The 20272-nt window shown below is 53.6% G+C and overlaps 13 protein-coding genes across 13 annotated transcripts; 9 read left to right on the forward strand and 4 right to left on the reverse strand.

Moving 5' to 3' along the window:
* Window positions 1-25: 25 nt before the first annotated feature.
* On the forward strand, window positions 26-1291 carry BZA70DRAFT_18144 (fungal pheromone mating factor STE2 GPCR-domain-containing protein). Its single transcript, XM_064909947.1, has one exon. It carries the CDS (start codon window positions 149-151, stop codon window positions 1277-1279), a length of 1131 nt encoding a protein of 376 aa, XP_064770573.1. The 5' UTR covers window positions 26-148; the 3' UTR covers window positions 1280-1291.
* A 69-nt stretch (window positions 1292-1360) lies between these two features.
* On the reverse strand, window positions 1361-2339 carry BZA70DRAFT_271584 (DSS1/SEM1 family-domain-containing protein). Its single transcript, XM_064911505.1, has 3 exons — window positions 1989-2339; window positions 1811-1919; window positions 1361-1733 (listed from the first exon to the last, which is right to left on the reverse strand). Exons 1-3 carry the CDS (start codon window positions 2113-2115, stop codon window positions 1706-1708), a joined length of 264 nt encoding a protein of 87 aa, XP_064770574.1. The 5' UTR covers window positions 2116-2339; the 3' UTR covers window positions 1361-1705.
* Window positions 2340-2368: 29 nt separating this feature from the next.
* BZA70DRAFT_271590 (uncharacterized protein) lies at window positions 2369-4274 on the forward strand. Its single transcript, XM_064911506.1, has 3 exons — window positions 2369-2562; window positions 2630-3237; window positions 3288-4274. The coding sequence occupies exons 1-3, from the start codon at window positions 2437-2439 to the stop codon at window positions 4261-4263; spliced, it is 1710 nt and encodes a 569-aa protein (XP_064770575.1). The 5' UTR covers window positions 2369-2436; the 3' UTR covers window positions 4264-4274.
* Window positions 4275-4887: 613 nt separating this feature from the next.
* Window positions 4888-5644, forward strand: BZA70DRAFT_271591 (thioredoxin-like protein). Its single transcript, XM_064911507.1, has one exon. It carries the CDS (start codon window positions 4959-4961, stop codon window positions 5544-5546), a length of 588 nt encoding a protein of 195 aa, XP_064770576.1. The 5' UTR covers window positions 4888-4958; the 3' UTR covers window positions 5547-5644.
* A 145-nt stretch (window positions 5645-5789) lies between these two features.
* BZA70DRAFT_271595 (small nuclear ribonucleoprotein U2, A) lies at window positions 5790-6951 on the forward strand. Its single transcript, XM_064911508.1, has 5 exons — window positions 5790-6038; window positions 6146-6186; window positions 6235-6498; window positions 6556-6690; window positions 6740-6951. The coding sequence occupies exons 1-5, from the start codon at window positions 5960-5962 to the stop codon at window positions 6938-6940; spliced, it is 720 nt and encodes a 239-aa protein (XP_064770577.1). The 5' UTR covers window positions 5790-5959; the 3' UTR covers window positions 6941-6951.
* Window positions 6952-7052: 101 nt separating this feature from the next.
* On the reverse strand, window positions 7053-7748 carry BZA70DRAFT_286900 (uncharacterized protein; the record flags this gene model as incomplete). The annotated part of the gene is made up of 1 exon (XM_064913907.1): window positions 7053-7748. The coding sequence occupies one exon, from the start codon at window positions 7746-7748 to the stop codon at window positions 7053-7055; it is 696 nt and encodes a 231-aa protein (XP_064770578.1).
* Window positions 7749-7969: 221 nt separating this feature from the next.
* Window positions 7970-8542, forward strand: BZA70DRAFT_286901 (uncharacterized protein; the record flags this gene model as incomplete). The annotated part of the gene is made up of 2 exons (XM_064913908.1): window positions 7970-8117; window positions 8214-8542. 2 exons carry the CDS (start codon window positions 7970-7972, stop codon window positions 8540-8542), a joined length of 477 nt encoding a protein of 158 aa, XP_064770579.1.
* Window positions 8543-8615: 73 nt separating this feature from the next.
* On the reverse strand, window positions 8616-9756 carry BZA70DRAFT_18259 (uncharacterized protein). The gene is made up of 4 exons (XM_064909957.1): window positions 9692-9756; window positions 9331-9639; window positions 9136-9272; window positions 8616-9034 (listed from the first exon to the last, which is right to left on the reverse strand). Exons 1-4 carry the CDS (start codon window positions 9744-9746, stop codon window positions 8690-8692), a joined length of 846 nt encoding a protein of 281 aa, XP_064770580.1. The 5' UTR covers window positions 9747-9756; the 3' UTR covers window positions 8616-8689.
* Window positions 9757-9857: 101 nt separating this feature from the next.
* BZA70DRAFT_18320 (acetyl-coenzyme A transporter 1) lies at window positions 9858-12097 on the forward strand. Its single transcript, XM_064909962.1, has 2 exons — window positions 9858-10574; window positions 10629-12097. Exons 1-2 carry the CDS (start codon window positions 9957-9959, stop codon window positions 11790-11792), a joined length of 1782 nt encoding a protein of 593 aa, XP_064770581.1. The 5' UTR covers window positions 9858-9956; the 3' UTR covers window positions 11793-12097.
* On the forward strand, window positions 12087-13694 carry BZA70DRAFT_235304 (putative beta (1-3) glucanosyltransferase; the record flags this gene model as incomplete). Its single annotated transcript, XM_064910335.1, has 2 exons — window positions 12087-12353; window positions 12423-13694. 2 exons carry the CDS (start codon window positions 12087-12089, stop codon window positions 13692-13694), a joined length of 1539 nt encoding a protein of 512 aa, XP_064770582.1.
* Window positions 13695-13901: 207 nt separating this feature from the next.
* BZA70DRAFT_292898 (N-terminal domain of NEFA-interacting nuclear protein NIP30-domain-containing protein) lies at window positions 13902-15143 on the forward strand. Its single transcript, XM_064914392.1, has 2 exons — window positions 13902-14213; window positions 14275-15143. Exons 1-2 carry the CDS (start codon window positions 14024-14026, stop codon window positions 14913-14915), a joined length of 831 nt encoding a protein of 276 aa, XP_064770583.1. The 5' UTR covers window positions 13902-14023; the 3' UTR covers window positions 14916-15143.
* Window positions 15144-15307: 164 nt separating this feature from the next.
* BZA70DRAFT_235301 (putative MFS sugar transporter) lies at window positions 15308-17094 on the reverse strand (the record flags this gene model as incomplete). Its single annotated transcript, XM_064910334.1, has 3 exons — window positions 15308-16585; window positions 16642-16847; window positions 16905-17094. 3 exons carry the CDS (start codon window positions 17092-17094, stop codon window positions 15308-15310), a joined length of 1674 nt encoding a protein of 557 aa, XP_064770584.1.
* Window positions 17095-19082: 1988 nt separating this feature from the next.
* On the forward strand, window positions 19083-20269 carry BZA70DRAFT_271610 (rho guanidine dissociation inhibitor). Its single transcript, XM_064911509.1, has 7 exons — window positions 19083-19261; window positions 19314-19360; window positions 19418-19515; window positions 19577-19646; window positions 19715-19872; window positions 19925-19979; window positions 20034-20269. Exons 1-7 carry the CDS (start codon window positions 19212-19214, stop codon window positions 20165-20167), a joined length of 612 nt encoding a protein of 203 aa, XP_064770585.1. The 5' UTR covers window positions 19083-19211; the 3' UTR covers window positions 20168-20269.
* The last annotated feature ends 3 nt before the right edge of the window (window positions 20270-20272 follow it).

Genomic DNA, 20272 nt, shown 5'->3' on the forward strand with positions numbered 1-20272 from the left:
AAAACCTCCTCACTCGGCCTCACTTCACGCCTTTGTCTGCCTCTTCGGCCCCTATTCCCTGCCTGTTCCTCCTTCTCGCCATGTTTTGCTGATATATGTCCCTGTCCTCTCTCCTCACCACCTTCTCCTCCCCACCACCTCGCCCGCAATGGATCCCAGTAACATCTACAACACCCCCGCCAACCAGACCCTCATGGTCCTCGTCGCGGACGGCTCCTACACCCCCGTCGCTGTAGCCGATCTTGATTCCTGGCGCAGGTACTACATCACCGCCTGCACCGTCTTCGGCGTCCACATCGGCGCCTGCTCCGCCGTCGCCATCGTGCTCGCCATCCTCACAAAGCCGTCTCGTCGCCAGACCCCCGTCTTCATCTTCAACGAGATCTGCCTCTTCCTCGTCTCTCTGCGCGCCGGTCTCTGGATCTCCTACGCGCTTGGCCCGCTCTCTGATTTTGCCTACACCTTTGCCGCATATGAAGGCGTCGTCTCGCACCGCGACCTCGTGGTCTCCGCCGTGACGGCCGCGATGCAGGTTCTCATCACGCTCGGCATCGAGCTCTCGCTCATCTTCCAGGTGCGCGTCATTTTCGACACGAACCGCGTGCTGCAGCAGCGCGTCACGATGGTCTGCGCCTTGCTCCTCGTCACCACCGTCGCGTTCTGGATCCTGGCTGTCGTGCGCAACATCCAGGCGATCTTCGCCGCCGGCCCGTACTACCAGTCCGAGTGGACGTGGATCGTTGCCAAGGTCCTCTACGCTTTCTCAATCACCTTCTACTCTGCGATATTCTCCTACAAGCTCTACCGCGCCATTCGCCAGCGCCGCATCCTCGGCATCAAAGAGTTTAGTCCTCTGCAGGTCATCCTGATCATGACCACGCAGATCATGATCATCCCGCTCGTGCTGACAATCATCCAAATGGCCACCGATCTCGGCCCGCCCATGTCCTCTCTCGGCACGCTCTTCGTCGTGCTCTCGCTCCCGCTCTCGACCCTCTGGGCCTCGGCGACAAACGACACGATCGTCGCCAGCCGGCGAACGCACGGCTCCGGCGTCACCTCGATGCACGGCTCGAACGGGCACGGCGGCGGACGCCATGTGGGCGTGAACGAGTCCAGCGGCGGGAACTCGGACTACTCCGGCGCGACGTTCATGTACGATCCCACGACGACGACGACGAGCTCGGCGGACGAGTTTGGCGGCGATCTCGAGAAGGACGAGGATTGGAAGGGCAGCCGTAGGGGGAACGTGACGGTCACGCGTACAATAATCGCATAGAACTGCCGATGATTCTAATCTCTATTATACTATTTTTATTAATTTTTTGGTGCTTGGAATACTCTTCTGGACGAGGCGATTTTTGGATATACGTAATTGACCTGAATTTTTCTCTTTTGTGACTTGCAGTAATATAAAAACAAGGATATTGAACAAAAGATTTGCTGATTTTCTAAAATGAGTCAACGCCTGGACAAACGACAAACTAATCATACAACACCAAATGATGTAAAGAAACAAACAAGCAAATGAAGAAAGGCAGTTGATATGCGAGAGAGATCGATGGACTGGACTAAGAGCAGCCTCATTGGCGTCCAGTGGCATCGACGCACGCCACCCATCACCGTCTTTGTGTATTGCACTTCGCCATAATCATAGAGAAAGACAAAGAGGAAGACAAAAGAGGGAGATCATATCGCGAATAGCTTATTTGCCCGCCTTCTGCAACTCGACTCTGTGACGAACAAGTTAGCGCAGCTGATCACCATCATCATCGATCTGGATCAATCGGCAGATAAGTCAAAAACATACTTGAGCTGCGACGAGAAATCATCGTCGGCGTCGTCGTCGTCCCAGTTCTCTTCCCATAAATGCTCCTTGCCGCCAGGAATCGCCATCTCCGCATCGGCGTCGTTCCAGTCTGTGGATTTGTAAAGAAACGTGGTCAGAACATCGCATCAATCGTCGGGGTAGGAGTATAGATAAGTACCTTCGGCAGGGAAATCCTCAAACTCGTCGTCCTCTTCTAAAGTCACGACGGCGGCCTTGTCCTCTGTCTTTGCGGTAGCCGCGTCGACGGGCTTCTCAGTCTCTGGAGCTGTTGATTTCGAGGACATTTTATATCCCTTTCTTCCTCTGTGTTCCTGCTAATCAGTATGCTATCCTTTATCGTTCTAAAACAGCTTTGTATTCTGCAGCAGTCGTACTTAGATCAAGCGTTTGAAAGACAAATGCGGTGGTGGTCGATACGATAGATGACGAGCGAACAGCGCAGAGCGCGGGAGTAGTCCTTCAATCCATAACCACGTCACGTGATCTGTAAAAACCTGCAAAGGCTGGGGCTACACATCTGATTCAATGAACTGTGAGTGTTTGGCAGAAAAAGCTGCAGCAACCAGATATTAAAAGGAGAGAAAGAGAGATAGGGAGATTGAGATATGTCGTCTACGTCCTCGTCGTTGTGGAAAGAACACAAAACTTCAGATGGGCGGAAATATTACTACAACACGCAGACGAAGGAGACTAGTTGGGCCAAGCCCGACGAGCTGCTGAGTCCTCGCGAGGTGAGACTATGCTTGTTATTACGTCAATATTTATTTGTATGCTTTGGATGCTAATTATGGAATCTAGCGGGCGCTGGCAAAGACAGATTGGAAAGAATACGAGACTCCAGACGGCAGAAAGTACTGGCACAACAAGCAGACGAACGAATCTGTGTGGAAGATCCCGGAGGCGTACAGGCTTGCGCTGGAAGAGGCCGAGGAGGCGGAAGAAGAGGCTGCCGAGCGGGCGAAGCTGGAGGCTGAGCTGGGTGTTGGGCAGACGCGGATCAGTGATGCGTCTGCGGGCGCGAAGATGATTGAGGGCGCGGGCGAGGATGTTAATGGTAGTCAAGACAACCAGCACGCGGAGGTAGCTGGAGCGCGCGATGAGTTTTCGAGGTTTAGTGCCGGCGGCGCGCGCTACGATGATCCAGAGGCGGTGTTTACGCAGATGCTGAAAGAGCACGGGATCGATTACACGTGGACATGGGAGCGAGCGATTCGGGAGATCATCGAGGAGGACACGTACACTGCGGTTGCGGACGCGAAGCAGCGGCGGGCTGTGTTTGATAAGTTTGTGGCCGAGAGTCGGAGGAGAGCGGGGGAGCTTGCGAAGGAGACGATCGAGAAGCGGAGGAATGACTTTGTGGGGCTGCTGAAGCAGTTGCCGGAGGTCAAGTCTTACTCGAGATGGAAGTGAGTATTTGTGTTTATATAGATGGGTGATCAGAACTAACAGGGAATAGGACTATACTGCCACTCATCAAAGATAAGTCAGAATACCTGGCCTTCCAAGACGACGACGCAAAAGAGACGTTCTACAGCTACACGGGGGAGCTTCGCAAGAAGGAAGACGAAGAGACGGAGCGCCGGCGACAGGAAGGCATGGCGTCTGTGCGCAAGTTTCTCGAGGACCGAAGCAATATCGACGTGTACACGCGGTGGCACGACGTGAAGACAAACATGAAGCGCGACGCGGACCTGCGCGCGGAGCTGAGCGTGCGGGAGCTGAATATGCTTGATATCCTCGCGGTGTTTGAGGAGGTGATGAAGAAAGTGGAGAAGCAGTTCCTGGACGAGCGCAAGGAGGCTAAGCGCGGCGTGCGGGAGACGGAGAGGCATCGGCGGGAGGCGTATGTGGAGCTGATGGAGGCGCTCGTGCAGAGCGGGGAGATCAAGCACGACACGCGGTGGATGGACATTTATAAGCGGGTGAAGGACGACGAGCGGTATGTGGAGATGGTCGGGCAGGTGGGGTCTACGCCGCAGGAGCTGTTCTGGGACGAGGTGGAGAAGCAGAAGAAGGATCTGCGGATCAAGCGGGATATCGTGCTCGATATCCTGGCGGAGGAGCGGTTCGAGGTCGGGGAGGAGACAAAGTACGAGGAGTTTGAGCAGGTGGTGCGGCGACATAAGCAGTCAGAGACGATCGACGACGAGGCGCTGGAGTACGTGTTTGAGCGGCAGCGGGCGCGGGCGCAGCGGCGGGCGGAGGAGGACCGGCATCAGGAAGAGCGCAGGCTGCGGCGGAAGCTCGACGGGCTGCGGTCGGTGATGCGACATCTGGAGCCGCCGATGACGGCCGAGTCTACGTGGGAGGAGATACGGGAGCGGGTGAAGGACACGGCGGAGTTTGCGGAGCTGGAGGAGAAGGAGCGGGTGGTTGCGTTTGAGAAGCAGCTTGCGCGGACGAAGGAGGACTCGCGGCGGCGGCGGGAGTAGTAGAGTAGATGATGTACTATTAACTATTTTAAACAGTATGAAAGTCATATGGAGATCCGGTGGAGCTGTCTGATTACATAACCACGCAGTGATTCAATTACTAACAAGGTTCGGTAAGCGGGAGGCAGGTCCGAAGCCAGGGTCGAGGCGACGAGCGGCCGTCCGACTGGCTGCTGCCCTGCGCCCGCACACAGACCGCCCCGGCCGAGCCGCTCGAATTTGCGCGGCTCCGGAGGGAGAGAGGAGAGAAGAGGTTGTCGATTAACAGTAGACTGTGGAGATGGTCGAGATAGTCTGGAGAAGGCAGGAAGAAGAAGAAGAGAGAGACTGTGGAGGCCCGACGAGACCCGACCGGGATCCAGACCCCGGCTTCCTCGCCCCGGTTTCTTGCTTATTTTCTCTGATTTGAATTTGTTTTCTGTTTTTCTGTTTTCGCCGTCTTTTTTCGTGCTTCGCGAATGTTCGTAACCACGCAAGAGTCTGCGGCCCAGACCGAATCAGGTTAATAAGCGTCTTATGCACCTGCTTTTATGCACTTGGCACCGCAACTCACACACCGAGTCCTGCTTCCGAGGCCCTCGTCCGGCGTATAAATCAGATTGCTTATCGCCCTCTACTCCCTCTCTCTTCTCTTCCACCTCTCCTGCCTCTTCTCCTCTTCTCTCCTCTTCTTCCGCCTCAATCAATCAACCACAATGGCCGTCACCGTCCAGAAGCCCGCCCCTGCCTTCACCAAGACCGCCGTCGTCGACGGCACCTTCGAGGAGGTCTCCCTTGACTCCTACAAGGGCAAGTGGCTCGTCCTCGCCTTCATCCCCATGGCCTTCACCTTTGTCTGCCCGACCGAGATCGTCGCCTACTCCGACGCCGCCCCCAAGTTCAAGGAGCGTGGCGCCGAGGTCGTCTTCGCCTCCGTCGACTCCGAGTACACCCTCCTTGCCTGGACCAACGTCCCCCGCAAGGACGGCGGCCTCGGTCCTATCCAGATCCCCTTGATCTCCGACAAGAACCACTCGCTCTCGTCCGACTACGGCGTCCTCATCCCCGAGGTCGGCGTCGCCCTCCGTGGAATCTTCCTCATCGACCCCAAGGGAACCGTCAGACAGGTCACCATCAACGACCTCCCCGTCGGCCGCAACGTCGACGAGACCCTTCGTCTCCTCGACGCATTCCAGTTCACCGACGAGTACGGTGAGGTCTGCCCCGCCAACTGGACCAAGGGCTCCGAGACCCTCAAGCCTGACCCGACCGGAAAGCTGGAGTACTTCGAGAAGGTCAACTAAGCGTTGTCTTCCTCTCTCCTCTCCTTACTCTCTTCTCATGATACATTATAGCTACATAGACTTACTTAAAATAATAAAATAATAATGACTCTACTCTATAATTCTCTCAATTATCAATACAATTGTAATGCAATTGCGTAATCCTTCTAAAAAGTGGCAACTGCCGCCGTGGCGAGATGATCTCGCCTACTGCAATTGAGTTTCCGCCGGAGCGTGTTTGTAAGCACCTGCACGTGTTTAGCACGTGACTCTACCACACCCTCAGATATTATAAGCGCACAACACCCTCAGATATGTAACTGCTGCTCATCGCAAGTATCGAGTATAGAGAGGAAAAACCGAGCTGGATTCTGATACTCGATATCTTCATTCTGCACGCGCCAGCAGGAGAATAGAGAGACAGAGAGAGCAAGATGAAGCTCACTGTTGACCTGATTAATGCGTCGCCGTCGTATATCAATCCGCTGAAGGATCGCGAGCTCTCGCTTCGAGGTGTGTATTGCTGTTCTTCTCACATATCTACTGATTCTCGACGTTTGAACTGTCAACGTTTGACTTGTTTGTGGGATCTGAGTTGATTGCTGACGTTTTATTTGAAGGGCATCGGATTCCTATGATTGAGAACCTCGGTGTTTCAAAGGTGTGCTTCTTCTTCTTTATAAATACACGCACTCTCTAACATCACCAGGACCTGAACGACACAATAGACCTAACAGACAACGACATAACCACGCTCACCAACCTCCCGCGCCTGATCCGTCTCCGCAGACTGCTCCTTGCGCGCAACAAAATCACGCACATCGCGCCCACGCTCACGAGCTCGGTGCCGAACCTGACAACCCTGATCTTGACCTCGAACTCGATCCAGAACCTCGCGGATTTGAACGGGCTTGGAGCGTGTCGGAGGTTGACGTATTTGAGCTTGCTTGGCAATCCTGTGGCTAGAAAAGAGGTATTGTTACTGTTTTTGCTGATGCGGTGTTTATCGAATAAAGGCTGACAGTTACAGCACTACCGCCTTTTTGTCATTTGGAGGATTCCTAGCGTTCGAATCCTGGACTTTGAAAAAGTGCGACAAGCAGAACGCGAGCAGGCAGCAAAACTATTCGGCACCACAGACGAGCCAACCGAACTCGCCACAAAGGTACGTCTCCTCCTCAGAAGTGAACCGTACAACGTACTAACCTCACCAGCTCTCAACCGTATCCAACGTCCGCACCTTCGACGTCGGCTCCTCATCCTCATCTTCCACATCACAATCCGCATCCGCCAGGAACGGCACCGTCAAGCTCACGGCGGCCGAGCGCGAGCGTATAGTTGAGCAGCTGCGGAACGCAAAAAGTTTGGCGGAGATCGAGAGGTTGGAGCAGACGCTGCGGAGACTGGAAGGGTGATGTAGCTATGATTATCTTCTCTTTTGTAATATTAGATTTGACTATTTAAACAAAGACTCCAAAACACCTGTACTGTATCCCATAAACTTTTACTAAACTAGTGTCTATAGCATCAAGTAGATAATATCGAATCTCTCAGCTCTTCAATCCTCAATATCCAACTCTGCACCAGCGGATGCGACCTCGCGACAACGCCCGGATCCCGCTCAACCATCTCCCTGACCGCCTCAAAATACGCATTCTCATCCCTCTCGATCGACAATCCATTCGATCCCGAGATCCATCTCGGAAGAACCTCGCCCGTCGCTTTATTCACGGCCCAGTATTTATCGCCAAAGAGGACAGGCAGGTCCATGAGTTCAGCGCGGAGATGGCGCTCGACCCTTTCTACCTTTGCGAGTTCGTTGTCTGTAGATTTAGAGGTTCCTGATGCTGCTTGACTGGAGACAAAACCCCGCAGACCTTGCAGGATGCCTATTATACGTCCCACGCAGAGGCCGATTTCAGAGCCGAGCGGATAGCCATCATCAAACCCCTTCTGAACCGACGACGGTTTCCCGCTCGTGACGCCCTCGAGGTATCCCTGCTGCGAGTGATCACGCCGCAGACGCTGGATGTCTGGCGAGACGAAGGTCGAGGGACGTATCGTGGAGTCGGGGGACGCGTCTAGACCGTCGTAGGCGAGGTCGTCGTCGTCGTCGGTGAGGGAGGCGTGGGATGGTGGTGAGGAGGCGGGGGAGGGGGAGGTGGAGGGGAGTTTTTGGTCGGTGACTGAGTCTGGAGAGGAGGAGGATCTGTCTGGAAGCATTGCTGGTGTCTCTATTTGTCTGATATCAGCTGAACTGAGCTGAGCAGAGCAGAGTGAAGTCGATATTTATTCTCACAGAGCGTGCGGCTCCGAGAACTCTTCTCTTCTCCCATCAACGAACCTCTTCCCGAGAAAAGCTCTCAAATTCACTCTTCCGCCTACTCCCCATAATCCCACCATCTTCCGTCCCTCCTCCATCCACACCTCCAATGAGCCTGGCAATGGCAGACTCAACACCGACACAGTCCGCCGCGTCGACGTCGCGGCTGACGCCCGAGCGGAAACGCCAGGTTCGGAATTTCCTGCTCGCGACGACTGTTGCGTATATGTCTACGCTGGTTGCGAAGCGTGCTGCGCTTGCGAAGCGACGTGAGTTCTTCTTCCTGTCTTGTTGCTGTTGCTGCTGTCGTCGTCAGAGACGATGAGGTTAGAGAGGAGTTTGGACAGTGGCTAACGTGTGTACAGATGTGCCCACCCTCTTCAGTCACAACCACACCCCTCCCCCCTTCAACCGCTACCAAGACGCGATCCACGCCGTCACAATCAGCTCTCTTCTCTCGTGCTCCGTCTTTGCCATGGGCGTCACCGGCACCGCGCTCGTCATGGACATCAACTCGCCGCAGGAGTTCAACGACAAGATGAAGCTCTGGCTCGGCGGCTCGCAGCGCGAGAGCGAGCGCGCGAAGAATATCGATCCCGAGACCGTCAAGCTTGAGGGCGAGATTGAGCAGTTGCTGGCGCAGGGGTTGGCGGCTTTCGATGGGGATAAGAAGGAGGAGAAGGAGAAGAAGTAAGAAAGGAGGGATAGAGAACTGTATATACGAATTATGAGCTATAGATATTTGGTGTTTATTTCCGTCTTGTTTACAAATTACCGGTACAAAAATCATCTGTTTAATCTCCAATCACACGCCATTAACACCTAAATACCTATATAATAATCATTTGATAGCCGCAAGTCTGTTCCTCAATCGATCAATCCGGCCAATCATCAACTTCTCAAGCTCCCGATCCCGCACAACTTCCTCCTCCTCTTCTTCCTCCTCCTCCTCATTCTCCTCAATATTCTCACGCGCAACGACCCTCGTAGCATACGCGCTCTTCACATGTGTATCGTCGCAGCGAAGGTACACGAACCGCTCGCCGGTGTCGGGAAACTCGAACCTCAGCTTGATCAGCTCGCACGCCTCGTCGGCTTCGATATCGACCACGCGGGAAAGACAGGACAAGTGCGTGCGCTTGTTTAGGTCCCAGATGATATGTCGGCGGACTGCGCGGACGAATAGCTATGTGATATCAGAGTTAGAGGGGGGAGAGGAAGGGAGAGAGAGGAAGGGAGAGAGAGGAAGGGAGAGAGAGGAAGGGAGAGATGCAGGAGGGGACTTACGTTGAGGTTCTTGTTGAGATACTTGCTGGCAAGAGTGCCTAGTGGGATATGCAATGGGACTGTGTGCTGGTATATTTGGTAAGTTCCGGTCTTTTCGTTGTGCGAGAGGATGATGTAGTGCGGTGCTCCGAAACTCTCTACACATCAAGAAGTCAGCACTACTCAGCATAAGAAACAAAAGATGATTAAACCTACTCAACGCAAAGCACTCGATACGTATCCCAAGCAACTCCTCCTTCGCAACAGGATCCTGCACCGAAAACGCAGTGACGCCAGTGAGCCGGTACAGATTCTTGAGATGGATCTCCTGCTGCTGTCCATGTTTCGCCGATATATGCGCAAGCAGATCACGTCCGCGCGGTCGGTCTTGCTGGATATACGTGTCCGGGAGCGTAGCCTGCTCTGCGCTTGGGAGATCTGACGATGTCAAGAGGACTGCGCGGTCGCTTTGGAGCTGGGCGAGTTTTGCGGCGAGCAGGGCGCGTTTGCGGGCGAGCGTCGAGACTGCGGGGGTTAGTATAAGTAGCAAATAAGTATATTAAAGCAGAACACTCACGCTCGAGGTGAAGAGTCCCGATCTCCACGCGGTACCGGTCGAGGGTCGAGGACATGTTGCGGTGGTTGAGAAGTAAACAATCGAGGGGAGGTAAATACAAATAAAAGATCTGCGGCTCATATGACGTAAATCATTACATAATCCACCCTCGCTAACAATATCTGGCCACATCACTCACTATCTCCTTCACACGCCTTCACTCCTGCCAAGTCACGAATAAACTGCAAACAAGCCCAATTGCACCCGCTTTCTCTTCTTCTAATCCATGAGCGTGCCGCGTGAACGTCAGCCGTATTCCACCGCCGACTCAGAAGAGACATCGAAAACCAGCAGCAGCGAGCCTGCTTCCGAGATGGGCGATTACTACAAAGACATCGACGTCTCCCTCGAGCTCGACGACCTCGGCGCGTCTAACTTTGACGGCCAGCACCATCTCTCGCTGCCTCCCCGGCCGCGCTCGACCGCTGCCTCCTCCCGTCTGCCGCAGTACGACGACGGGTCCGAGGCTGATAAAGGACATGGCGGTGCTGCGAGCAAGGCTGCTGACAAGGACGCGCCTGCGAAATCGCTCTGGCAGCTCCCGCCAGCCGATCTGCGCAACTTTTCGCTTCTCTGCCTGCTCTATCTCCTGCAGGGCATCCCGGTCGGTCTGGCGATGGGCTCGGTGCCGTTCTTGCTCAAGAGCAAGCTGAGTTATGGCCAGGTCGGCCTTTTTTCGCTCGCGAGCTATCCGTACAGTATGAAGCTGCTTTGGAGTCCTATTGTTGACGCGATCTACTCGCGCAGAATCGGGCGGAGAAAAAGTTGGATCGTGCCGATTCAGACGGTGTCGTCGATTATGCTCCTGTGGTTGGGATCACACGTTGACACGTTGATGGAAGATGTAAGATTTGCTCTAATTATTTTTGAAAAAACACAGAAGTTAATGATCATCTAGGCTGAGAATCATCTTGGATTCATCACTCTTGTATTCTTCACCCTCGTCTTCCTCTGCGCAACCCAAGACGTCGCAGTCGATGGCTGGGCGCTCACGCTTCTTTCGCACGCCAACCTCTCCTACGCGTCCACAGCCCAGACTATAGGTCTCAACACCGGCTACTTTCTCAGCTTCACAGTCTTTCTCGCCTTCAACTCGCCCGAGTTTGCAAACAAGTACTTTCGCTCTGTGCCGGGCGACACAGGGCTTTTGTCGATGAGCACGTATCTTACGTTCTGGGGATGGGTTTATCTGATTATGACGATCGCGCTTCTGTTTGGTAAGCGCGAGGAGAAGACGCGTGGCGACGCGCGCACGGGCAAGAGCGGTATCATGGACGTGTACTCTGCGATGTGGAAGATCGGCAAGCTCTCGAACGTGCAGCTGTTTGTCGGCATCCACCTGATTGCCAAATTCGGCTTCCAGGCCAACGACGCGGTGACGAACCTCAAGCTGCTCGAGAAAGGATTTTCGAAAGAGGATCTCGCGCTGACGGTCTTGATCGACTTCCCGTTCGAGATCATCTTCGGGTACTACGCCGCCAAGTGGTCTGTCGGCGACCGTCCTCTGCGGCCGTGGCTGTACGCGTTTGCCGGCAGACTTGGATGCGCGCTTCTCGCGCAGGCACTGGTGATGTGTTTTCCCTCGGGCGGGGTCGGCAACGGCTACCTGCTGCTCGTCATTCTCGTGCACGTGCTGGGCTCGTTCATGAGCACGGTGCAGTTTGTGTCGATAAACGCGTTCCACACGCAGATCGCGGACCCCGCGATCGGCGGCACGTACATGACGACGCTCAACACGGTGTCGAACCTCGGCGGGCAATGGCCGCGCGTGCTCGTGCTCTTCGCGGTCGACTACTTTACGCGCGCCGACTGCGAGATGGACGCGGCCAAGTCGACGGCCGACCAGCTCGACACGTTTGTGCCGTTCTCGTGCGCGAAGCAGGCCGACCGGCAAAAGTGCAGCGCGATCGAGGGCGCGGCGTGCGTGATGAAGGTCGACGGGTACTACATCGCGAACCTGATGTGTGTCGCTGTCGGCGGCGCGCTGTTTTTCACGGTGATCCGCAAGAAGGTGGAGTATCTGCAGACGCTGCCGCTGAGCAAATGGCGCGTCGAGAAGTAGATGGCGTTGTATTTATTCCATTCCCAAACAGGACATAGACACGGCTTCTGCATCATTGTACATAAAATAAAAAACAGAGTTTTGCGTCACCTTCCTAATACGGAATAGCGCAGTTCAGGGTCCCCAAACGCGCTCTCGCACATTTCTCGGCGGCCGCCTGCAGTCTGTCTCTCTTCCTCGTCACCTTCTCTTGTGTTTGTATTGTATTGTATTTGTTGTTGTTGTAGTTGTATTGTTATTGCAGCTGTATCCTACTCTGCTTCTCTACTTCTTCTTCTCCTCTGTATATTTACCATGCGCACCTCCCTCGCCTCCGCCTGCCTCGCGCTCCTCGGAGCGGCCCGTCTCGCGACCGCCCTCCTCCCCGTCTCCGTCAAAGACAACATGTTTGTCGACTACAACGGCGACCCCTTCGTCGTCGTCGGCGTCGACTATCAGCCCGGCGGCTCCTCCGGCTACACCAACAGTGCCTCCTCCGACGTGCTTTCCGAGGAAGACGCCTGTCTTCGCGACGCGTACTTGCTCCAGAAGCTCGGCGTCAACACCATCCGTGTCTACACCGTCAGTATGTCTCCTTCTTCTCTGCTTCTCTTTATCTCTTCTTTTTAGTATACAAAACTAACTCTTCAGGCCCCTGGCTTAACCACGACGCCCTGGCTTAACCACGACGCGTGCATGTCGATTTTCAACGCGGTCGGCATCTACGTGATCCTCGACGTCAACAGCCCGCTTGGCGGCGAGTCCATCTCGCGCGGCGACCCCTCGTCGTCCTACAACGAGGGCTATCTCAAGCGCGTGTTCTCAATCGTCGACGCCTTCATGGGCTACTCCAACCTGCTCGGCTTCTTCGCCGGCAACGAGATTGTCAACGACGCCGCGTCCGCCGCGGTCTCGCCGCCCTACATCCGCGCCGTGCAGCGCGATATCAAAAATTACATCGCCCTGCACGCCAACCGCACGATCCCCGTCGGATACTCTGCCGCGGACGCGAACTCGCTCCGGCTTGCTGGGTGGGAGTATCTCCAGTGCGGCGGCGAGGAGGACACCGACTCTGACATTTACATCTCGCGCTCGGACTTTTACGGCCTGAACTCGTACCAGTGGTGCTCCGGCATCTCGACCTGGGAAACTAGTGGCTACGGCACGCTCGTCAGCACTTTTGCAAACTCCTCGATCGCGCTCTTCTTCTCCGAGTTTGGCTGCAACACCGACACGCCGCGCACGTTCACCGAAATCAACGGCGGCGTGTACACGGAGAAGATGATGGCTGTCTTTGACGGCGGCTTGGTGTACGAGTACTCGGAGGAGGACAACAGCTACGGTCTCGTCTCGATCGACTCCGACGGCTCCGTCACGCTCAAGGACGACTACGCCAACCTGCAGAGCGCGTACGCAAACATGACCTACTCCGACTTCATCTCGGACTCGCTCATCAACAACGCGACCTCGCCGACCTGCAACGCGACCTACATCGAGTCGATCGACTCGGACTTCAACGCGACCTTCACGCTCCCGGACTGCCCGGCCGAGAGCATGCTCAAGTCCGGCAGCGGCAACAACAACATCGGCAAGTGGATCAAGCTCAACAGCACGCAGACCTCCTACTCCATCTACGACACCGACGGCAACGAAATCTCAGACACCGAAATCGACGTCGTCTCGGACCAGACCGTGCCCGACTACTCGTCCGACTCGTCTTCTTCCGTATCGTCGTCCACAACCGCAAAGGCAACCGCCACCTCCGCATCCTCGTCGTCCTCCGCCTCCGCCTCCGCCTCCGCGACCACAACCGCGGCCTCGAGCTCTTCCACCGCGGCTGCTCCGGGAAGCATCTACTACTCCGGCGGCACCTCGTGGGCGATCTCCTTTGCCTCTCTTTTCATGGCGATGTTTGCTCTGTGATGAAGCCTGCTTTTGTCGCGTCGTCTTCGTACTATTTGCAGTGGGATGTTGACATCTCGCGTGTAGTGTAGTGTAGTGTAGTTTAGTTTTAGTTTTTTTTGGCTCTGGTAGTTTTGTGAAGCAGGGGCAGTAGGATCTGCGTATTTTCATTTGTGTTTTTTCCTTTCGAATCAATTTGTAATTTCTACAGTTATTGCTCGTAAAGCACTTCCTATCCCAGATACAAAGCTGATACTTTCTCAACGCGTAAACCCTCCCTTCACCAAAACCAAACCTCCCAACCACGACCTTCACCACCACCACATGATCCTCTTCCTCTTATAACCACCATGTCCTCAGGCTTTGTATCCTCGTCAAAGGGGAGTGCGACGTCGAGTAATAATGTGCCATTAGGCTCCTCTTCTTCGTCGTCGGCCTCGTCACAGAGTAATCCGCGGGCGGGCTTGGTGCCCCGGCAGAAACCGCCAGAGGAGAACGCAGACGATCGGTCACTTTATGAGATTCTGCAAGCAAATAAAGGTACCTACTTCTCTTTTCTTCTACTGTCTACGTTCGCAATGCTAACTCGTAATCTGTCCAGAGCGCAAGCAAGCAGAATTCGAAGCCGCGGCCGCGGAGCGCAACCAGATCCACAGACTGGACGAGGACGAGATCGAGTTTCTGCAGTCCGTGGCCGAGAAGGAGCGGCGGAAGGAGGAGATGCTTAAGAGTGATGTCGATCGGCAGCTGCGTGAGTTTCGGGAACGGCAGCGGGCGAAGGCGAGTAGTGGTGGGAGTGGGAGAGGGAGTGGGAGTGGGAGTGGGAGTGGGAAGGGAGGTGCGAAGAAGGGGATTGAGAAGGAGGTGGAGGCGGAGATGAAAGTAGGTGAGGATGCGGACGAGGAGAAGAAAGTGCAGTCTACAGGCAACCCGCATCTTGACGCGTTAGCAGCCGTGGGAGTCGACATCTCCGCCTTTCAGAAAAAATTCGTCTCCTCCTCCTCCTGCCCATCTTCCTCTTCACAAAAAGCCACAACCACATCCACACCCACCGAGGACACCCCCAAAAAACGCACACTGGAACCCGAAGACTCCGCCGCAGACGCGAAAAGCACGTCGACGCAGCAGCCGCCTGCGAAGAAGCATGCGTCCGCGATCGATAAGTTGCTCGCGAGGAAGAAGAGCGGGACGGGGAAGTTGGCAAAGTTGGGCGGCGTGGTGGTGAAGAAGAAGAGCTCATGACTTGGGTTGGGTTTGGATGATATTGCAGGACTTGGATGCGTTATATGGCAGGTGTATTGAAGACTGCACTGCACGTATACCTGCAACCCTCACTCTTCATACTGGACGCAAAGAACCACGTTTTCGACAGAGTGCTGGTCTAGTACTAGACTACAGCCATACTCGCGTACGGTACTACAGCGATCGAATGTACACGGCTCCAAGAGTGGGTGCATTTTGGCTACGGTGTACTCTGATATGAGCAAGTGAACTTGTCACATGTATATTCAAATAGGAGATTTTGATAAACGACATATATATACCACAATACATAACTCAATCACAAATATAAAAAAAAAAACGCAAATCCCTAGTAAAAATCAGATAAAACTCCCTTCCCCATCATCCACTCCTCACGCGTTCTCCCGAAACTGCAGCTCGAAATCCTCCGACCTAGGCGTCGAGCTTCCAGACGCATGCCGTCGTCCTTCGTCGCCAAAGAACTCTTCCTCCAACGTACTCGTGATCATGATAATACGCTGCTTGTCTTCGTGCGCGGTGTTGTCGTTGAACGCGAGGTCCATTTCCTCGAGCGACTTGCCGCGCGTCTCGGGGATGACGAAGAGCGTGAAGAAGAATGCTAGGAGGCAGAAGATGGCGAAGAAGATGTACGTGCCGTAGGTGATTGACTCCAGCATGCGCGGCGACACGAGGCCGATGATGAAGTTGCACATCCAGGTCGCGGACGTGGTGATTGAGATACCTTTGGATCTGATGGCGAGAGGGAAGATCTCCGAGGGAAGAACCCAGCCGATAGGTGCCCAGGAATAGGCAAAGTTCACATCGTAAAGGTAGATAAAGACAACGCTCGCCCACCCTGCGACTGGATGCATAGGTAGGCTTGCCTGGTAAGATCCGACAATTCCTGCTACGAAAAGCAGAGAGATCATGGTCCCGATCGCGCCGACCATCAGCAGCACACGTCTTCCGATCTTGTCGATCAGCGCGAGAGCAATGAACGTAGCCAGACAGTTGATGATTCCATAGACTCCCGTCGCCAGCAGCGAGTTTGTATTCGAGTCCAGACCCAGCTGCGCAAATATCGTCGGCGCATAATATATCAGCGCATTGCATCCCATAAACTGCTGGAAAAACATAACCGCAGAGCCGATAAACACGCGTCTGAACGACGAAGGATTCGACACAATTTCGCGGTACTGCGCCCATTCAAGCTTGGCTCCGGTCGCGGACCCGTACTTTTCTTCGTGCTGGGAGTGCTCAAACAGCACCTCGGCTTTGATTCCAATGAACTCTTCAATTATAACCGGGTCATCCTCCGCGCGTCTGCGGATCCGGCACAGCGCCTCGCGCGCTTCGGCGTCGCGACCGCGCATCACAAGCCAGCGAGGCGAGTACGGCATGAACAGCATTCCTACACCAAGGACCAGCGCGGGAAGCAACTGGAGCCCAAACGGAACCCGCCAAGCGGCCGAAGACTGCTGGCATGGGCCGTCGCCGACGTCGGTGTAGGGATTGAACGAGACGCCGTTGGCGTAAGGTTGATCGGGCCAGCAGCGTGTGCCGCCGATGTAGTTTGCGCCGTAGTCGATCCAGAAGGCGAGCAAGATTCCGATCGTAATTGAGAGCTGCTGGAGAACCACCAGAGATCCTCTAATCTCCGCAGGAGAGATCTTTTGTACTAATTAGCACCTGGCTCTATGAAAAAGAGAGAACAATGACATCATACCTCGGCCATGTAAAGCGGCACGACCATAGTCAGCATGCCGACCGACAAACCCGCCACGGCGCGACCGGCAAAGATCATCGGGATAGAAAGAGCTGTGGTTTGAAGAGAGGAGCCGAGGAGGAAGATCACGACTGCGACAATCATTGAATTTTTGCGGCCCATGCGGTCGGTGATTTGACCGTTGATTAGAGAACCGAACCATGCACCTGGCACTGTCAGTATCAAGGACGGAAACTAGATGTGAACAAATGCAAATGACATACAGAGAAGAAAAGTAGAGACAAACCACCCTTTATAATCCGAGTCCATATACACCCTCGGAAACCTGACGGCGAAGTTCTCCATCGTGATAATCCCAGACACAACGCCCTGGTCGTATCCAAACAGCAGTCCACCCAGCGACGAAAAGCACGTCACTCCCAAAACAAACGGGTTCTCCTTCACGATGTCCATCGCTGATCGTTCAGACGCCTGCGCGGTGTGCGGAACGGGAGTCGTGCCGTAAGAGGTTTGCGAGTATGTGGATCGCGGGTGGGCTGATGACGATGCCGAGGAGGGGCGGATGATGATCCGTCCGTCGACATCTTCTAGCAATGGAGTATTGTCTCTCGCCATTCGTATCAAACAATTGATTGTAATCTATCGACCTGTCGATATGTATAGGAAGAAAGACGGAAGAAGTGGCGAAAGAGAATGAATTGGGAGGATGAATATCGCGTTCGGCAGTGATTTACCTGGAGAGATAAACCTTAATTGATGATCCAGATTGGGCTCTTGTAGTATATTTCTGCTACGATCAGCCGGTTCAACTGATCTGAAGAATTAGAACTAAGATTGAAAAAGATATTATAGTAGATGTATTTGATGCAGTTCAAATTTAGCAGGGAGAGGGAAATGAAAGATGCAGTGCCGCGATGTACTCCCTCAAGACACTTCTCAGCCACTGTAACGAAACAGTACGTTGTGGACGGGCGTTGGCAGAAGTCCGGTAAGCTATAGGTACTACTAATTATTGGTTTGTATGCAGAACTATTAGCGGCGATAGCACTAATAGTAGAGATTCATATTCACGCTCAAGTCGCCCTGGATATGTGAGTGGGGTGTGCAGTGTGGTAGCCACTCATCCGTTAGGGACACGTTAAAATAGTCATCCGTTAGGGACACGTTAAAATAAAAGACGGGTATATCTATAAAATAGAGCATGAAGATAAGCTCCAACAAAGTCGTCCGTTGTCAACATGGATTATGCAGTGATACACAACAGGCAGAAGATGAATGCCCAGAGCGACCTTGGATGATTGATCAGAGCGGAGAAAGCTTATGAGAGCTTAGCCACAGATAGCTCGACAAAAGTCAAACCAGATGCACCAGATAGTCAAGTGTTCAGTTAAAGGTCAGGAAACGAAGTGGTAAAGTTGATGAATTCAAGCACGTGGGATAGCAGCCAGAGTGGTTGCAGCTCCGACTGATCGGTGCCGTACCCATCTTCTTTAATACATTCAAGCACTCAACGCAGCGCATACCATGATACTCCTCTCAAATCATACCAGCGACGCCATCACCAAGCAGCAACCGACAGAAGACAGAAAGCAGGTAGAGATATCGACTCGATCTCACGAGGACATATGCGAGTGTGCGGCTCGAAGGTGTAGGCGCCGTGCTGGTTGCGGCGCCGGTCTTTGTATAGAAGTATCGGCCAAGGCTCGCTGCGTGTCTTTATTTGCGGGTTATGATGTGGATGCTGGTGGTAGTGGTGGTGTTGAAGTAGAGGGTTTGAGGTGGGAGGTTGAATATGAAGGAAGAGGGTGTGGCTGGGCAGGCGATGTTGCGTGGGTGCTGAGGTAGCGACCAGGTTTGAGCATATTGACTGGCTGCATGATCTTTTGATCACATCAATTGTGACGTCGTAATTTAGCAAGAATACAGAACTTGTGATGACCAGCAGTCAAGAAGGCACGCGTCGCAACTGGTGAAGTACAGTAGATCCGACCAACGAACGGATATCAAACCACAGCACGACATCGCGATGGACGCACAGATAGTCCGCCTCCGAGACTGCTCACAACTGCTCACATCCAGCTACCAAAGAACGGGTAATAATAGCTGACAGAGCTAAATCGCTGGCGAGAGGCAATATAAACGCAAGGCAGCATTGTCTCTGTATATAGCGATGAGCGGCGTTCGCTAGGAGCAGCTTGAGCATTAGCCCGCGATGAGTCTGCCGGTGTCTGCGGTACTTTACATTAGAATACAAGCACTGCAACTAAACAGATATTCAATAGAAACATCTTCACGCACTTACAGAATATAAGAAAACAGACAAAACAAAGCAAGGAGGCAGTCCATTTACAGTAATTGCATGCGGCTGTAATTAAGGGGTTTAAGTCAGGCTTGTTAATGCCGGTAAAACCCCTTAATTTCAGCCTCTTCCCCTGTTTCCACGTCGGCCCTGTTCTCCTCTGCTTTGTTGCAAATTGGCAAAAACAGTTAATAGTATCTGTTGCCGTCCTAACCTTCTTTGCAATTGAAAAGCTTTTAGTTTTTTTTTGTTTGTTTATAACCGACCAAGCATGTCTGCTGTTGATCCGGAAGATGAGCTCGTCGCTGAGCCTGCCGAGGGGTAAGTCTCTGTGCTGTCCTGTTTCTTGCTTCCCTTTCTAATCTCCAAATAGATACGTCGTCGGTCAAAAGAAGACCGTGGAGGAGTACGTCTCTTTAGGTATGATCTGGGGCGTTGTTGTCTGATTCTGCCCGCAGGCGCTGACCTCTGATCTAGACAACAACGACGAGTCGCTTCGAAAGTGGAAAGAGTCCTTGGGCCTCACCAGCGATGCCACCACCGGCTCAATTGGAGAGCCAGGTGACAAGCGCAAGGTGTGTACTATATATTGCTACTGCAGAGGGTGAGAGTACTGTTTCCTGACTGTGTTTACAGGTCGTTATCCTCAAGCTGGAGCTCGAGTTCCGCGACCACCCCACCATCTCTGTTGATCTGTCCGCAAAGTGTACGCCCGTGTCCCACCTTGCTCTATCTTTTTTAATTTCTACTCCCCACTGACTGAACGTGATCCAGCCGCTCTGGAGGCCTTGAAAAACAAACCTCTGGTCATCAAAGAGGGCTCCCGCTACAAGGTTCGCATCCGATTCCGCGTCCAGCACGAGATCATCACCGGTCTGCGATACTTGCAGCTGGTGAAGCGGAAAGGAATCAAGGTCGACAAGAGCGACGAGGTGTGTATTTGTATTTCAAGCTGCTTTCTTACTGTTCTCTAACGCAGTACAGGTCTGCGGAAGTTACTCGCCAAACACCGAGCAAAAGCCATACTACGAAAAGACATGTAAGTCTCTCTCTCTACTGTGCAACCCCGCACTCGCTAACCCAACCACCACAGTCCTCGAAGAAGAAGCACCGTCGGGAATGCTCGCCCGCGGCACTTACGATATGACGTCCAAGTTCGTCGACGACGATAACACGACACATTTGCTCTTCACCTGGCAGCTCAGTATCAAAAAGTCCTGGGACTAAGGTGGTAGCGTGCCTGACGAACTGAATGATAAAAACTCTTCCTTTTTGTAAACCAATAACTCTCAATTGTCCATGCTCGATCTATTAAGCAGTAAACCCATCTCA

This window comes from Myxozyma melibiosi, assembly GCF_037950935.1.
Source record: "Myxozyma melibiosi strain Phaff 52-87 chromosome Unknown BZA70scaffold_1, whole genome shotgun sequence".
Lineage (NCBI taxonomy): Eukaryota > Fungi > Ascomycota > Lipomycetes > Lipomycetales > Lipomycetaceae > Myxozyma > Myxozyma melibiosi.

Excerpts from the sequence above, each read along its gene's own strand:
- BZA70DRAFT_292898 (XM_064914392.1), top strand. The coding sequence starts at position 14,024 with ATGTCCTCAGGCTTTGTATCCTCGTCAAAGGGGAGTGCGACGTCGAGT. Across the intron at positions 14,214-14,274 it reads GATTCTGCAAGCAAATAAAG|AGCGCAAGCAAGCAGAATTC; the intron begins GTACCTACTTCT and ends TAATCTGTCCAG.
- BZA70DRAFT_271591 (XM_064911507.1), top strand. The coding sequence starts at position 4,959 with ATGGCCGTCACCGTCCAGAAGCCCGCCCCTGCCTTCACCAAGACCGCC.
- BZA70DRAFT_271610 (XM_064911509.1), top strand. The coding sequence starts at position 19,212 with ATGTCTGCTGTTGATCCGGAAGATGAGCTCGTCGCTGAGCCTGCCGAG. Across the intron at positions 19,647-19,714 it reads TGTTGATCTGTCCGCAAAGT|CCGCTCTGGAGGCCTTGAAA; the intron begins GTACGCCCGTGT and ends AACGTGATCCAG. Across the intron at positions 19,980-20,033 it reads GCCATACTACGAAAAGACAT|TCCTCGAAGAAGAAGCACCG; the intron begins GTAAGTCTCTCT and ends CAACCACCACAG.
- BZA70DRAFT_271590 (XM_064911506.1), top strand. The coding sequence starts at position 2,437 with ATGTCGTCTACGTCCTCGTCGTTGTGGAAAGAACACAAAACTTCAGAT. Across the intron at positions 2,563-2,629 it reads AGCTGCTGAGTCCTCGCGAG|CGGGCGCTGGCAAAGACAGA; the intron begins GTGAGACTATGC and ends TATGGAATCTAG. Across the intron at positions 3,238-3,287 it reads AAGTCTTACTCGAGATGGAA|GACTATACTGCCACTCATCA; the intron begins GTGAGTATTTGT and ends AACAGGGAATAG.
- BZA70DRAFT_18144 (XM_064909947.1), top strand. The coding sequence starts at position 149 with ATGGATCCCAGTAACATCTACAACACCCCCGCCAACCAGACCCTCATG.
- BZA70DRAFT_18320 (XM_064909962.1), top strand. The coding sequence starts at position 9,957 with ATGAGCGTGCCGCGTGAACGTCAGCCGTATTCCACCGCCGACTCAGAA. Across the intron at positions 10,575-10,628 it reads TTGACACGTTGATGGAAGAT|GCTGAGAATCATCTTGGATT; the intron begins GTAAGATTTGCT and ends ATGATCATCTAG.
- BZA70DRAFT_18259 (XM_064909957.1), bottom strand. The coding sequence starts at position 9,746 with ATGTCCTCGACCCTCGACCGGTACCGCGTGGAGATCGGGACTCTTCAC. Across the intron at positions 9,640-9,691 it reads CGGGACTCTTCACCTCGAGC|TCTCGACGCTCGCCCGCAAA; the intron begins GTGAGTGTTCTG and ends TAACCCCCGCAG. Across the intron at positions 9,035-9,135 it reads ATCTCAACAAGAACCTCAAC|CTATTCGTCCGCGCAGTCCG; the intron begins GTAAGTCCCCTC and ends GATATCACATAG.
- BZA70DRAFT_271584 (XM_064911505.1), bottom strand. The coding sequence starts at position 2,115 with ATGTCCTCGAAATCAACAGCTCCAGAGACTGAGAAGCCCGTCGACGCG. Across the intron at positions 1,920-1,988 it reads TGAGGATTTCCCTGCCGAAG|ACTGGAACGACGCCGATGCG; the intron begins GTACTTATCTAT and ends ACAAATCCACAG. Across the intron at positions 1,734-1,810 it reads GATTTCTCGTCGCAGCTCAA|AGTCGAGTTGCAGAAGGCGG; the intron begins GTATGTTTTTGA and ends TGTTCGTCACAG.
- BZA70DRAFT_271595 (XM_064911508.1), top strand. The coding sequence starts at position 5,960 with ATGAAGCTCACTGTTGACCTGATTAATGCGTCGCCGTCGTATATCAAT. Across the intron at positions 6,187-6,234 it reads AGAACCTCGGTGTTTCAAAG|GACCTGAACGACACAATAGA; the intron begins GTGTGCTTCTTC and ends TAACATCACCAG. Across the intron at positions 6,499-6,555 it reads ATCCTGTGGCTAGAAAAGAG|CACTACCGCCTTTTTGTCAT; the intron begins GTATTGTTACTG and ends TGACAGTTACAG.